Below are 15,536 nucleotides of genomic sequence, written 5' to 3' on the forward strand. Positions count from 1 at the left end.
CTTCTAATGCTAATAATTGTGCTGACTCCTTACAGTAAAGCCTAAATGTTTCCCAGTCAGCTTTACCAAAGCACCACCTGGTAAATACACTCCCTTCCTGTCTCCATACATTTGTGTTGATGATTGTAAAAACTGGGTAATGATCACTTCCTATGGTAGAGTCACTTTTTACATACCATTCACATGATTTAACTAAACTATCCGTCACCAGTGTGAGGTCCAAACATGACTGTGTCCCCCTATTCACGTCTATTCTTGTTTTTTGTCCATCATTAAAGGTAGGGTAGGTAAGTTTGAGAAACCGGCTCGAGATCGCTAGAATTTGAAAATACACAACCGGAGAAAATCTGCCACTTCCTTATAGAGCCCCTCCTCCAACACACACGAACGCGCACATGACCAATGAGGGCACGAGATAAGTTTGTGCACAGATGGCAGGCTGACAGGCAGGTAGGCCATCCAGTTATTTTAGCCGGGCCGGCATAGCATCTTAGTGGTTTTGGGATGAATTCCCTCACACTGTAGTTCATGTATCCTATTTGCACAGATTTCGGTATATTTTTCTCAAACTGAATAACTACTGAAAGTGTTTCCTTCAATGTACCATCTCGTTTGCTCATAAGTCTGTTGGCCTCAATAACTTTTCCTCCTTTAATCTCCTTTTTAACATCATCCATAGACATATTTAATGGGACTCCAGATATGACTCCTCTCAACATTGCCATTGCTCCTGGGATATGAGCCTTCATTTTAAAGTGGACCTATCATGCTATATTTGAATAATATAGTGTAGGACCATACCTATATAAGGCATATTTATACTTTTTTTTTTTCAAAATACCAAACGGATCATGCATTTTAGCCATGCCTCAATTTGACAATTTCTAGCTCTGGGCAGATTCAGTGAGAACAGCACCATCTACAGGCCTGGCATATGTACTACAGCATCTCCAGCGCTTTCGAACGGCAATGGCCGTGGCTGTGTCCTCCTGATTGGTGGAGTTGGCCCAATAGCCGTAGCGCCACTGTCCTGACGTCAGGACAGTGTTCAAATCTGGATCAGTTTTTATCAGATCCGTTGCAGCCCCTTTTTTAGAGATTTGGGTATGGAGGAAAATAGAGAGGGTTGTGTTTTCTGACACTTGGTGAGTTCCCTGGAACACCGGGGACACATATTCATGTATAAAAGACGTACAAAAGTGCATTTTGCATGATAGGTCCCCTTTAAGTATTTTGTCTTGCTGCTGCTTGCTGGATGCTTGTATCAAAACTCGTTTGTTGTTCATAAACTTGGCAAATTTGATTTTACCAATTTCTTTCTCAATTGATTTTGTCAGCTGAATCGGGTGGTAATGCCCACCATCCTGATTGAATTCAATTATAACTTTCCACTCCTGTTCTAGTTCTTTATTCGAAATTGCTTGGTTTCCATTTTGACTGACTTTTGATTTTTTGTTTTGGCCAGCCTTGCCTGCTTCACCCGACCAATCCGACCAACTTTGCGCTCTTGCTGAGCTATCTCTTTCTCTCAAAGCCCTTTTCTTCCTCACAGCTTTGGTTTCCTCCCATTCCATATCAGCTCTGTGGTTCCCATCTGAGCTGGTTGACATGATGATACAGTCAATGTACAGTTTATGCTAATCCGCCCAATAAAAACAGTCCAATGCTACCGTTTCTGTATGTTTCAATGTTTTTCCAGTACAGTAAGTCGTTTTTACTGTAAGTACTAGTAGTAGTAGTATTGTGCGTGTGGGGGGGGGGGGCTTTTATATAGAAATCCTTATCCTGTGCATTCACACTAAATATGAACCTGAAACTAAACACGTCCTCTTTAATTGACACCAAAATGATGATTTGAGGTTGAAACCTTCTTTTAAATCTTTTCTTTTTACCCTCCAACAGATGTGTCTCAATGGAGAAGAAGAAACCTCAGATTCCTTAGAGTCCATCGAGGTGAGTTCCTCTGAGGAGACGTCCCCCGCTGTGTCCCCTTCCCAGGACCCCCCCCCCACAGGACCCCATCACAGAGACACCCCTTCCTAACGTGATCCAGGAGACTGAACCTCCTTCCTCACTCCCTTCCTCACCTCCTCCCCTCCTCATCTCCTTCCCTCCTCTCCTCTCAGAGGACCCTCAGACCTCCACAGACCCCCTCCCTCTCCTCCCTGAAGACCCAGCAAACATAGCTCTGTTTGTGGACGTTTCTCCGAGCGCTGACCTCCTGAACGTCCTTCCACATGTGGACGCCTCTACCTCCTTCCCCTCCTCCCCCCCTCCAGAGTTTCCTCACCCTTTCTCCACGGCAGCCCCCACCCTAAAGGTCCCTCTAAGCACCCTACCCTATTTTAACAACACTTTAAAGTAGTTTATTATGACTTTTATTAGTTTTATTTTCAAAATGTTACCACTTTTTAGCATCCTCATGTTTGCCAATTGGTCGTCAAACAGATGAATAACGTTTTTTTGTTATATCATCAGTTTTATTTTCTATTTCCCTATAATTGTCGTTGATCATTATCCAATCCAATCCACTTTATTTCTATAGCACATTTAAAAACAACAGAGTTGAACAAAGTGCTGTACATCAACAACTGTATAAAAACATAGCATAAATACATAAAAAACAGACAGGACATGAAACAAATGTAAAACACGAGACAATGAAACCAGATCAGAAGCCACAGACTGATAACTCTCCTACATGACGTACAAACAATACAAAACACTAGTAAGATAAAAACCCAAATGTAAAAGCACAAGTGTCACCTGGTCTGTAAATGCAAGGGAAAAGAAGTGGGTATTTAAACGAGATTTACAAACAGGCAGAGTTGGAGCAAGTCTAACCTGGAGGGGCAATTCGTTCCATACTTTTGGAGCTTCAACAGCAAAGGCTCTGTCTCCTCGCTGCTTCAACCTCCATTTAGGGACGACCAGAAGGAGTCTGTCACCAGACCTCAGTGACCGTGTGGGTGTGTATGGTTTTAAAAGATCTGCCAGGTACGGTGGGGCTAAACCGTTTAGGGCATATGTGTCAAACTCAAGGCCCGGGGGCCAAATCAGGCCCTTGGTGGATTTAATTTCGGCCCGCAGGATAATTTTTAATTACTATTAGATCTGGCCCGCCGGTATATTGAACGCACACCTTCACTCAATCCTGAAGATTTCCTCAGCTCAGAGCCTGAGCCCAAACATTGATGAACTTGCACCCAAGATGAGATGCCAAGTATCTGGCTTGAACTAGCATCACAGAGCAGCTAACTGAGTTTACATGGATGTTTCCTTCTGCACTTTTTCTCTCACGACAACAGAGCATGTTTGTTTTTTTCTTTGAGGGAAATAGTTGTTTTGAAGCTGTTGTTGGCCTGTGGAAAAATGTAATCATAAGAAATGATTTTAAGAAATGTGTTAGTTCCAGGTTTAATATGTGCAATAAGTTCATTTCAATAACTTTTGCAATAAACGTTGAACCAGTCCGGTCCTCAACTAGTACCGATTTTTTTATGTTGGCCCACTGTGTATTTGAGTTTGACACCCCTGGTTTAGGGCTTTGTATGCTAACAATAACATTTTAAATTGTATTCTAAAATTGACTGGTAGCCAATGTAAAGAGGCGAGTACAAGCGTAATATGTTCACGCCTGCCTGTCCTTGTAGGCGTGCAGCAGCATTCTGGACATTGTTTTTAAAGCACTGGGCTGGCTCCGGCCTATATAGCTGAACTGCTCCAGCGCTACACCCCAGCCAGAGCTTTAAGGTCTGCTGACCAGCTGCTGCTGGTAGTGCCCAAGACCAGGCTTAAAACCAGAGGGCACCGAGCCTTCGCAGCAGCTGGCCCTAGGCTCTGGAACACTCTGCCCCTCCATGTGAGGTCGGCCCAGACCCTAGGGGTTTTTAAATCTACTCTTAAGACACACTTCTTCTCCCTGGCCTTCTAGTCAGAGCGGAGCACGACCCCTGACTTTTCCCTTTGTTTTTTTATATATCTGTTGTAATTTATTGTCTTTTATTGTGATTGTAGTAATGTGTTTTTATTACATGTACAGCACTTTGGCTCGACCAAAAATCGCTTTTAAATGTGCTTTATAAATAAAACTTGATTTGATTTGGACCAGCTGTAGGCGTGACAGGGAAGCCTTGCTTACTCCAATGTACAGAGCGTTGCAGTAGTCCAGTTTAGTGGATATAAAACAATGTATTACTCTCTCAAAGTCATTCAAAGAAAGGAAAGGCTTGACCTTTGCTAAAATTCTTTAGGACTTGTTTTATTTTATTTTTCACATTTTTACCACTTTTGACATCCTAATTTTTGTTGTTTGCCAAACACAAGACTAAATATCCAACTCCACTTGGCTTCACATTTATCACGTTTCCTTTCCTTTCCATTTGTGTTTTATTCGTAATAAATGTTGCTAATGATGGAGCTATATGAGCGTCTGAAAACGTAATCTGATTAAATGTCATTATCTTTTTCAATAAAACTATCCGAAGACAACACAGTAGTAAAACAAGATCTTCGTAAAATTCTGTATTTTATTGGGTAGGCTATTTCATTTGTATTACTTAATGCACGTTCATTATTAATTAAAGAAAAAGGCAACACCAGGAACATATCTCCACAGCAACAAAACATTTTCTCTGCTGGCTTTAGAGAGTTAGCACATTGAAACGCCCGATCAGTGGGTGTTTCTCAATCGCGAGTACGCTTGCTTGGTAGCACATGTCTGCCGAGCATCTTGCTTCAGAAGCGAGTCAAGAATACTTCCTGGCATTCGGAAAACAAAGAGTGGAACAGGCTAGCAAGTGTGCAGGTGTGCGTCATATGAGAGGCCCCGCCTTACATTTTCCGTCACAGATTTGGGGAAATTGGTCCGTGCGCAAAGCATTGTGGGGATTTTAAGACCGCGGAGTCTACTCATGTGCAGCCTCGATATTTCTCCAAACGGAGCACGCCGGGCTCGGTAGATTTCCAAGTATGCTGGAGATTGGAACAGTACTTTGGCGGCACTCGATGACGTAGTATGCTTGAAATAGTGGCTCTGGAGCAGCTTTACTCGCGATTGAGAAACACCCTGTGATTCCTTTTTAATCTGGAAGGAGACACTTGCACTTCTATTGGCTAGCGCTCCAACAAATGTGTAGGTCAGGGGTTTTCAAAGTCTGGGAAGGTGAGCCTCCCCTCAGAGAACATGAGAACAGCCGCGCCCCCCCTCCCAATTATTATTGCTATTATTATTATTATTATTGTTGTTGTTGTTGCTATAATGCAGGGTTATTCAATTGCATTTCAAAGAGGTCCAGTAAGAGCAAATGTCATTAAATGCTCTGTTTTCGCTGTCTACCTTTCTCTTTTTTGAGCACGCCATTTGAAGTTACTCTGACTGTTTCTCTCTTCTTGTCTCGTCTCTGTGTGTTTGAATCTATCGTGCTGACTCACTGACTGCACCGATTTGATTGGCTGAGTAGCATCACCTCCTAAAAACATAAAAAAATAACTTTTTAAAACCTTTTTATCTTTTTGTTTTAAATATTTGTTTTAAACATTTTTTACATTTTCAACATCGTGGATGAATCCTTATATGCTCCCGGCAACACACTGAACATCAACTTTGCCTCCTTATTACACTCACCCCTACTTTAGTGCTGGGAACAATGAGTCTGCGTCTTTGATGCGCACAGGCGGATGATGCGGGGATCAGCGTCCTGCGGGGATCAGAGTCCTGCATTGGGTCGGTACCCGACGGGTGACCCGCAAAAAAAGTGATTCGCGGGTGGTAAGATTCCTCAGACCTCTCCCCGCGGGACCGCGCATAATCATAACCTCTGCACCGCATCAATCTGCTGCTGAGCGCGCCACATTCGAAATGGCTGAGGTGAAGCTCTAGCGGAGAATACAGCATTGTAAATAACTCTTCCTCAAGAGCGAAATCCAACGTCTGGGAGGCTTTTGGTGTCATGGAGAAAATAACCAACATCCCACGCTTTTTGAGCCAAATACGCAACTGCGTGTGTTAATAATTGCATGTTTTCAGTGCTCCTAGGATATGCGGGTTCGGGTCGGTTTGCGGATCTTGTGCCGACGGGTCGGGTCGGTTTGCGGAACTAATTGGCAATATGTGCGGGTGGCGGGGCGGGTTCAGACCCGTGCAGGACTCTGGCGGGGATGCAATGTAGACAGGAATAAACGCAGATCATCTTCTGGCTGCAGCCTTGACCGGTACTTGCTTTTGATCAAAGTCAATGCGGAAAACCCGCACTCACACCGGTAGGTGGAGGTGAAGGGAATGAGCACTTTTACAACCTTTTTGGCGAGGTGGGGGAACTCGGTCTCCACAGACAGCCAAAAGTGTGCAAGTGACACTTTACTCATCTTGTTCTCGTTACTTTTTTTTCTCATGCTGCGCCTCCCCTGAAGCTCTCTGGCGCCCCCCCAGGGAGGCGCGCCTCACACTTTGAAAACCGCTGGTGTAGGTGATAGGTTAAGGGGCGGGACATCTCTAAGAAGTTGACCAATCACCACAGAGCCGAACCTGCCTGAAACGCCGGACTCCTGACATAGTTATCTTTTAATAAATAATGAATAAATGCAGGAATAGATATTGATGTGTTCATGTTCATTGGTACGCTGGTAGACCATCACACTCACACAACAACACAGACTAAGACACTGTGCAATTACACCAATGTGCAATAGTGTAGAAAAATAACAAAGACTAAGACACCACTGTTGTAAAATTACACCAAATATGTAAACAATTCATTGCGAATGTTACCTGTAAATTGAAATAACCTTTTTAATTCTAAATACCATGTGCATGTCCTTTATCTAATAGTGTTTTATTTGTTGTCTCTATCTTCACTTTTGCTCTATCAATGTACATTTCCCCTGTGGGACAAATGAAGGAATTCTGATGGTGATTTCTGTTCCACCCTCCCACTCCATAGGGGGCGATAATGCAACACGTAATAAAAATCGAAGAAGAAGAAATCCAAAGGCTGCTTCTAACGCTGTTAAAAAGATCAACGAAGAAGAAGAGGCCTCGTCAACATCCATGGGCATCCATGCACCAAAGCCACAATTTGTGTGAAAACATGGCTTCCCCTGTCGGCTGTGAGCATTATGTGCGCAGCTGCCTATTAAAAGTGAGTTAACTATTTAAATATATATTCTATACTAGCCCTACTTTTATGATGGAAGCATATTTAGTGTTTTAAAACGACATAACGAATGGTAGCTAACCGAGCTAACGCTAGCCGGTAAAACACCAACGGAAATTAACGACAAATATTTTATACTTTTTGTATTTATTTGCTGCATAAGTGAGGTAAAATATAAAAAATAGAGTTTAGTGAGTATTTAATTACATAGCTTATCTGTAAGTCAGCTTTTCTGTTAGGTATTTAAAACGTGTATGCAAATAAAGAGTCAATTTCATTCTCTATAAGTCAGTGGTGGAAAAAGTTATTATTTCCTATAAAATGATTGTTATTTTCCAGTGGTGGAAAGTAACTAAGTAGATTTAGTGGACCATATCCTATTATCTATACTCTGGCACTCTCCATGCTCACGTATAATTCGTTTTGGCAGATGTTAAACCTGTTCCTCACAAATTATATCACTTAGCTATACAGTAAGACACACACAACACACAGTATAATAATTATGCCAAACATCTGATATAATATAACCCCCCATGGGCTATAGGTGTCATGAAGTCATTTACTGAAAGAATACCATTAGGAATGTGTGTATATAAAATGTCTCTTTTCTAAAGCTGTTATCATATTAATTAAATCCAAATGTTGAGATGTAAGTGTCGAGCTGCAACGACAATTTACTACACTTGTGAGATATTTCAGTTGTTTTGCTAATTTGTATTTTTACTCCACTACATGTATTTAATACCTTTAGTTACTTTACAGATCTGGATGAATGATGTGAAATATAATCAAGTCTTAAATCAGACTTTAGTTCCACCTGGAGTAAATTCACAAGCTACCCTGCAGTATACAAAGTGACTGAGGCTAACCTGTGATATCACAATGACTGACACAGCCACGCTCACCTGTAATGTATTGTGTTGTAATGTTATATAATGAAATGTATTCTGCTGTTTCTCTGCTTTCAGGCTCCGTGCTGTGGTAAACTGTACGTGTGTCGGCTGTGCCACGATGCGGAGGAGAACCACGAGATGGATCGCTTCAAAGTCAGAGAGGTTCAGTGCTCTGAGTGTCAGACCGTGCAGGAGGTAACAGAACAACTGCAGACCATATATACAAAATAATTACACAATGTGTCTTTCTTCACTTCTACTGTTATATGCCTTAAATTGCTATATCATCTTTTTTAAATAAATAACTAATCCCACTATCCATATATCTATCTATCTATCTATCTATTTATCTGTCTATCTATCAATCAATCAATCATTCATCCCCAAAATTGAACAAGTAATTTGTATCTCATGCATCTTCTATCCACCGCTGGAAAAGTCGGCATTCTCTCAACTTTTCTTTAAATGGCTCTTGGTTTAGCATAATGCGTTTTTACTTATATTTGCAGGTTGACATAACGGCTAGAATATGATCCAAAAACAGTTTTTATTTACTCTGAACATGGTTATTGTCATGAGAACAGTACAGTACAATACTCTGTCTCTCTCAGGCGCAGCAGACGTGCCAGCAGTGTAACGTGAACTTCGGGGAATATTACTGTGACATCTGCCACCTGTTCGACAAGAACAAGAAGCAGTACCACTGTCTGCCCTGTGGGATATGCCGGTGAGCAAGAGAAGACTTTAAAGACATAGAATCAAAGCAAAAGATCCTTATGTGTTTGATGTGACACAGTGAACATTTCAGTGTGTTCTCAAATGTTCCATACTGCTGTATTATTCATAACGGCTTTCTGTGTCGCTCCTCACAGGATCGGACCCAGAGAGAAGTATTTCCACTGTGAGAAATGCAATCTGTGTTTAGCTCAGGACCTGCGGGGAAACCACAAGGTGATTAACACACACACACACACACACACACACACACACACACACACACAGACACAGACACAGACACACACACAGACACACACAGACACACACACACAGACACACACACACAGACACACACACACACACACACAGACACAGACACACACACACACACACACACAGTCAGACTGACACACAGACATACATGCACACAGACAGACACACAGAAAGACACACACACACACATACACACACATTATACATTCTTTATCCTCACTGCTGTCATTCACAATCATCTTTTCTCTTTCAGTGTGTTGAAAATGTCTCCAGGCAGAACTGCCCCGTGTGTATGGAGGTAATAAAGCATGACGTCGCAGTATGACAAGTTACGCAATCCATTACTTTCTCTACTATCCTGATATCTTTTATTTGTTTGTATTTACAGGATATTCACACGTCCAGAATTGGAGCTCACGTTCTTCCGTGCGGCCATCTTCTACACAAGTAGGACTCATTATTCTCTAAACACAAGTATCTCAGTGTATGGGGGGGGGAATAATGCACATTTAACTGTTTGAATGTGTCCCAATTCCTATCACACTGCAAGATACATCCTTCAATGTGGAACTGGCACCTGAAGCTGTTGTAATGATGATATCATATTTATGTTTTTGTTCAAAATGTGTTGTGACATAAATGTAATAATTATTTTCTTTGTTTACCTTCTCTGCAGAACCTGCTTCGATGACATGGTCAAAACAGGGTGAGTCTTATAAATAATTGATCTTTTTTTTTTTAGGATTAAACGCGTCTCGTCCCTCTTACAACCGACCAATCACATTCTCCTAAACCTCAAACTATAAGCTGCTTCTAATAAACATATCATAGAAACACGGGAGTTGTCTGACTGAAATACAATGAAGTAAATTACACTCCAGTTTAAATAAGTCTGCTATATTTCCAAAATCACATCATACATTGTTGGCGTGAATGTCGATACATTTGAGCTGTAATTAATGTGCAATAATAATAATAATCTTCTTTTGTCTTCTCATGGAAGCATTGCACATGTATTTATTGAAAAAAAAAAATATGTTTCTACTCACGTTTTGTTCCTTCAAACTAAAATGTATGTGCTTCCAAAATATATCTTTCTGTCCTCCAAATGTCCCGTTGCTTGCCCACGAATGAGAGCTGGATATATACGCCATATACGTGTATCTTCTCTTAGGTCACCTATTATGCAAAATCCACTTCTTCATGTCTCTTCTACATCAACATGTGTCCCCTCTTCTTCATGTCTCTTCTACATCAACATGTGTCCCCTCTTCTTCATGTCTCTTCTACATCAACATGTGTCCCCTCTTCTCCATGTCTCTTCTACATCAACATGTGTCCCCTCTTCTTCATGTCTCTTCTACATCACCATGTGTCCTCTCTTCTTCATGTCTCTTCTTCATCAACATGTGTCCTCTCTTCTTCATGTCTCTTCTACATCAACATGTGTCCCCTCTTCTCCATGTCTCTTCTACATCAACATGTGTCCCCTCTTCTTCATGTCTCTTCTACATCACCATGTGTCCTCTCTTCTTCATGTCTCTTCTTCATCAACATGTGTCCTCTTTTCTTCATGTCTCTTCTTCATCAACATGTGTCCTCTCTTCTTCATGTCTCTTCTTCATCAACATGTGTCCCCTCTTCTCCATGTCTCTTCTACATCAACATGTGTCCCCTCTTCTTCATGTCTCTTCTACATCACCATGTGTCCTCTCTTCTTCATGTCTCTTCTACATCAACATGTGTCCCCTCTTCTTCATGTCTCTTCTACATCACCATGTGTCCTCTCTTCTTCATGTCTCTTCTTCATCAACATGTGTCCTCTTTTCTTCATGTCTCTTCTTCATCAACATGTGTCCTCTCTTCTTCATGTCTCTTCTTCATCAACATGTGTCCCCTCTTCTCCATGTCTCTTCTACATCAACATGTGTCCCCTCTTCTTCATGTCTCTTCTACATCAACATGTGTCCCCTCTTCTTCATGTCTCTTCTACATCAACATGTGTCCCCTCTTCTCCATGTCTCTTCTACATCAACATGTGTCCCCTCTTCTTCATGTCTCTTCTACATCAACATGTGTCCCCTCTTCTTCATGTCTCTTCTACATCAACATGTGTCCCCTCTTCTTCATGTCTCTTCTACATCAACATGTGTCCCCTCTTCTTCATGTCTCTTCTACATCAACATGTGTCCCCTCTGTGGAAAGAGACTCTGAAAGTTGCAGGAACAAAGATTCTCTCTCTTTTTGTCCTGATCCATTTCTATAAAAACCTGTCTGAAAATGAGCTGATCAGATTTTGGCCACTTTATGATGTCACGATGTGTTGGCTTGTGTAACCATTAGCCAATCAGCAACCAAGGTAACCCCCCCCCCCCCCCCACCTTATCACCTGAATCTCCTCCTAGAGCACCATTGTGTTCTTTGTAACCAAATATCTCTCAGAGGGGCGTGGGGAGGGGCTCCTTATTTTCATCTAAAGTAACAGACAGAGAATCAGCACTTTGGAAACAGGGCTGAAACAGAGGGGATTATGGGATGCTGCAATGATCTGTTTGGTGTTTCAGCCAATCAGAGACATGTTCTGTATATATCTGAGACCTATAATATATTGATGAAAAACAGTATAATAGGGGACCTTTAACCTCCTCCTCTTCCACTAATGCCCCCCCCCCCCTCTCTCCCTGCAGAGCGTACCGCTGCCCCCTCTGTATGCACTCTGCCTGCAGCATGGAGTATCACTGGAAGCAGATCGATAAGGAGATCTCTCTCTCCCCAATGCCCACCGAGTACCAGGGCGCTACTGTCAAAGTAAGATACTTTGTGTATATATATATATATATATATATATATATATATAGTTACTAATGTGTGCTTTCCTTTCTTTATTTACTAAGTTAGCTTACCCTTTATTATTGCATGCCTTTTTTACCTGCTATGCTACTTGTGCTGTCACGGTACGATACGATAATACTTTATTGGTCAGATCTAGGGTTGCATATCGTTGACTTTTTTACGATCCCGATACCACTGAACGATACCGATACTCAACCGATACATATCGTGATACTTTCATGTTGCATAAGGGAAACATTGAATCATCCCGCAATTACTCCCATGAAGCGCTTTATGATATAGTTAACATGTCAAATGAATATTAAATTCAATTGTGGGACTTGGACCTTTTAGTACTGAACAAACAATGAAAAACACGTTATCTATGAAGAAAACAGATTCTGCAATATCATTTATATCAACCATCAGGCGGGAATAGTACATCTTGTCAATGCAAAAAGAAAATAGCACCAGTATGTAGGCCTGTCACGATAATTAATTTTGTTGGACGATACATTTTCCCGGAAATGATTGCGATAAACGATAATATTGTCGGCACCGTTGTAAGACCCTTTTAGACCACTGACATAATGATAATATATAATAATCATTCAAGTACAACCTTTCAAACAGAACTTTTTAATGAACATTCAACATTGCAAATTAAATGTGAAATAATATTCAAATATATAAATTATATATAATAAATAAAACAAATACATTTAATTATAACAAATTAATTAAAATCACACATAATCAATTAAATAGACTTAAATAGGTTACAGACCTCACCATTCAGACTGGCAGTGGATACAGACCCCACCATTCAGACTGGCAGTGGTTACAGACCCCACCATTCAGACTGGCAGTGGTTACAGACCCCACCATTCAGACTGGCAGTGGTTACAGACCCCACCATTCAGACTGGCAGTGGTTACAGACCTCACCTTCAGACTGGCAGTGGTTACAGACCCCACCATTCAGACTGGCAGTGGTTACAGACCTCACCATTCAGACTGGCAGTGGTTACAGACCCCACCATTCAGACTGGCAGTGGTTACAGACCTCACCATTCAGACTGGCAGTGGTACAGACCCCACCATTCAGACTGGCAGTGGTTCAACAAAAGACCCCACCATTCAGACTGGCAGTGGTTACAGACCCACCATTCAGACTGGCAGTGGTTACAGACCTCACCATTCAGACTGGCAGTGGTTACAGACCCCACCATTCAGACTGGCAGTGGTTACAGACCTCACCATTCAGACTGGCAGTGGTTACAGACCCCACCATTCAGACTGGCAGTGGTTACAGACCTCACCATTCAGACTGGCAGTGGTTACAGACCCCACCATTCAGACTGGCAGTGGTTACAGACCTCACCATTCAGACTGGCAGTGGTTACAGGACCCCACCATTCAGACTGGCAGTGGTTACAGACCTCACCATTCAGACTGGCAGTGGTTACAGACCTCACCATTCAGACTGGCAGTGGTTACAGACCTCACCATTCAGACTGGCAGTGGTTACAGACCTCACCATTCAGACTGGCAGTGGTTACAGACCTCACCATTCAGACTGGCAGTGGTTACAGACCTCACCATTCAGACTGGCAGTGGTTACAGACCTCACCATTCAGACTGGCAGTGGTTACAGACCCCACCATTCAGACTGGCAGTGGTTACAGACCTCACCATTCAGACTGGCAGTGGTTACGGGTACCGGTATGCACCCCTAGTCAGATCAAGTCTGAAATGTGACTTGTATCACAGCAGCTCCATGTGTAACATCAACAGACAGATATCAAGACACAATGAAAATGAAAAACAAACATTTAACATACCAGCACAATCAGTGAGAGAGAACCTGCTCAAAGAGCCTTCAACGTGCATTTGATCTGGGATCAGCTCTGTGTTTACTGAGAGGATTGACTGGAGCACAAAGGATGCTTCAGTCTGACTTTATTGAATCACTGTGCATTTACCCACGGCGGGACTAACAAAGGAACTCTGGTTCTGGTTCTGTGTTTCCTCCGTACAGATCTTATGTAACGACTGCCAGACTCACTGCACGGTGCCTTTCCACGTGCTGGGGATGAAGTGCACCGGCTGCGGATCCTACAACACGGCGCAGGACGGGGGGCTCATCCAGCAGCAGCAGGAGGGGGGGGAACAGCAGCAGCAGCAAGAGGAACAGCAGCAGCAGGGGGAGGAAGAGGAGGAACAGCAGCAAGAGGAGGAAGAGGAAGAGCAGCAGCAGGGGGAGGAAGAGCAGCAAGAGGAGGAAGAGCAGGAGGACATTGAGACAGACACAGAGCCGGAGCAGCCTCCCACTCCTCACTAACACTGAATCACACTGAAGGCTAACTTTAAACTGAACTCAAAGATTGTAAAAAAACATCTTTTTCTGAACCCGCAGAGCGAGAACATATCCCAGCATGCACTTGGGGAGATGAAGGGTATCAAGACCAGCGTTGCCAGTGAAATATTAAGAGGAAGACTATTTGATTAATTACATCATCAAGGCAGGTCGTTTTTACTTTAATGGCAAGTACACTACTTCAAATGAACACAAGTCCTTTGTGAGTGACACAAATAATAGCTTTAGGCCTCAATTAGATTCAATGAAAACAGAATATATTTGTCAGCAAACTGAAATACATGTAGGGCTTTCTGGCATGCCGCTGTCAACATGAAATGTAAGCGCTGTTTTGATTTAAAAACACTTCAAGTTGTTGCTTATAGGGAATCCTGTTCACCAGAGAGGTTTAAATGTGTCTGACTTCAACAGATTCTTCCATGTAAGGAGGGGGAACATGACGATAGGTTAATTACTCGTGGTGTGTTCAGGGTCGCAGTATTGTTTCCTGATAAAGGGATGTTTCTGATGCTTTGAAGTTGGGTTGTGTGAGGTACTTATCATCAGTCGTCAGTGTATTGACTAGAAAAACACAAAGGAAAATACTGCAGTGGACAAAGACACAAGCAAGACTTATTTTAGCTGCATGCAACAAATCAAAATCAGTGTAATTGTACGTTAAACTTAGAGTATTTTCACAGCTGTACCCAGCCCTCAGACACCTCGCTGTAATCAAAGCGCTCAGACTTCATTGAAAAGAACAGAAGTCTTACCTTCCAGATTAAAAAGGAATCACTGATCGGGCGTTTCAATGTGCTAACTCTCTAAAGCCAGCAGAGAAAATGTCTTGTTGCTATGGAGATATGTTCCTGGTGTTGCCTTTTCCCTTCATTAATAATGGACTTGTATTCATTAATACAAACACCCAATAAAATACAGAATTTTATGAAGATCTTCTTTACTACTGTGTTGTCCTCGGATAGATTTATTGACCTGTGTTTGACGACCAGTTGACAAACATGAGGATGTTAGAAAGTGGTAAAATGTTGAAAATAAAACAAATAAGTCATCATCAACATTAAAGGTAGGGTAGGTAAGTTTGAGAAACCGGCTCGAGATACACTTTTTGTTATATTCCATGGAATGCTCTTAACATCTCGATAGCAATGAATATCTTAAGTGCTTTGACAAGAAATCCATAAAATATTTCCTCTGTGGAAGCCGTAGTACTGTAAAAAGCACGACCAATCATCTGAGCCGGCCCGGCTAAAATAACTGGATGGCCTACCTGCCTGTCAGCCTTCCA

At 42.1% G+C, this 15,536-nt stretch overlaps 1 protein-coding gene across 1 annotated transcript; it reads left to right on the forward strand.

Annotated features, from left to right (window-relative positions):
• The first annotated feature begins 1,931 nt into the window (after positions 1-1,931).
• On the forward strand, positions 1,932-15,176 carry rchy1 (ring finger and CHY zinc finger domain containing 1). Its single transcript, XM_034150898.1, has 10 exons — positions 1,932-1,953; positions 6,942-7,139; positions 8,126-8,245; positions 8,662-8,777; positions 8,923-9,001; positions 9,294-9,338; positions 9,429-9,487; positions 9,717-9,746; positions 11,728-11,848; positions 13,913-15,176. Exons 2-10 carry the CDS (start codon positions 6,951-6,953, stop codon positions 14,213-14,215), a joined length of 1,062 nt encoding a protein of 353 aa, XP_034006789.1. The 5' UTR covers positions 1,932-1,953; positions 6,942-6,950; the 3' UTR covers positions 14,216-15,176.
• Positions 15,177-15,536: the final 360 nt, after the last annotated feature.

The sequence above is a fragment of the Trematomus bernacchii genome, unplaced genomic scaffold (assembly GCF_902827165.1).
Source record: "Trematomus bernacchii unplaced genomic scaffold, fTreBer1.1, whole genome shotgun sequence".
In the NCBI taxonomy this organism is placed as follows: Eukaryota; Metazoa; Chordata; class Actinopteri; order Perciformes; family Nototheniidae; genus Trematomus; species Trematomus bernacchii.

Bases quoted from the DNA above. Each gene is read 5' to 3' on its own strand.
- rchy1 (XM_034150898.1), top strand. From the start codon at position 6,951: ATGCAACACGTAATAAAAATCGAAGAAGAAGAAATCCAAAGGCTGCTT. The intron at 8,778-8,922 runs GTGAGCAAGAGA...CGCTCCTCACAG, and splicing joins CTGCCCTGTGGGATATGCCG to GATCGGACCCAGAGAGAAGT. The intron at 9,747-11,727 runs GTGAGTCTTATA...CTCTCCCTGCAG, and splicing joins GATGACATGGTCAAAACAGG to AGCGTACCGCTGCCCCCTCT.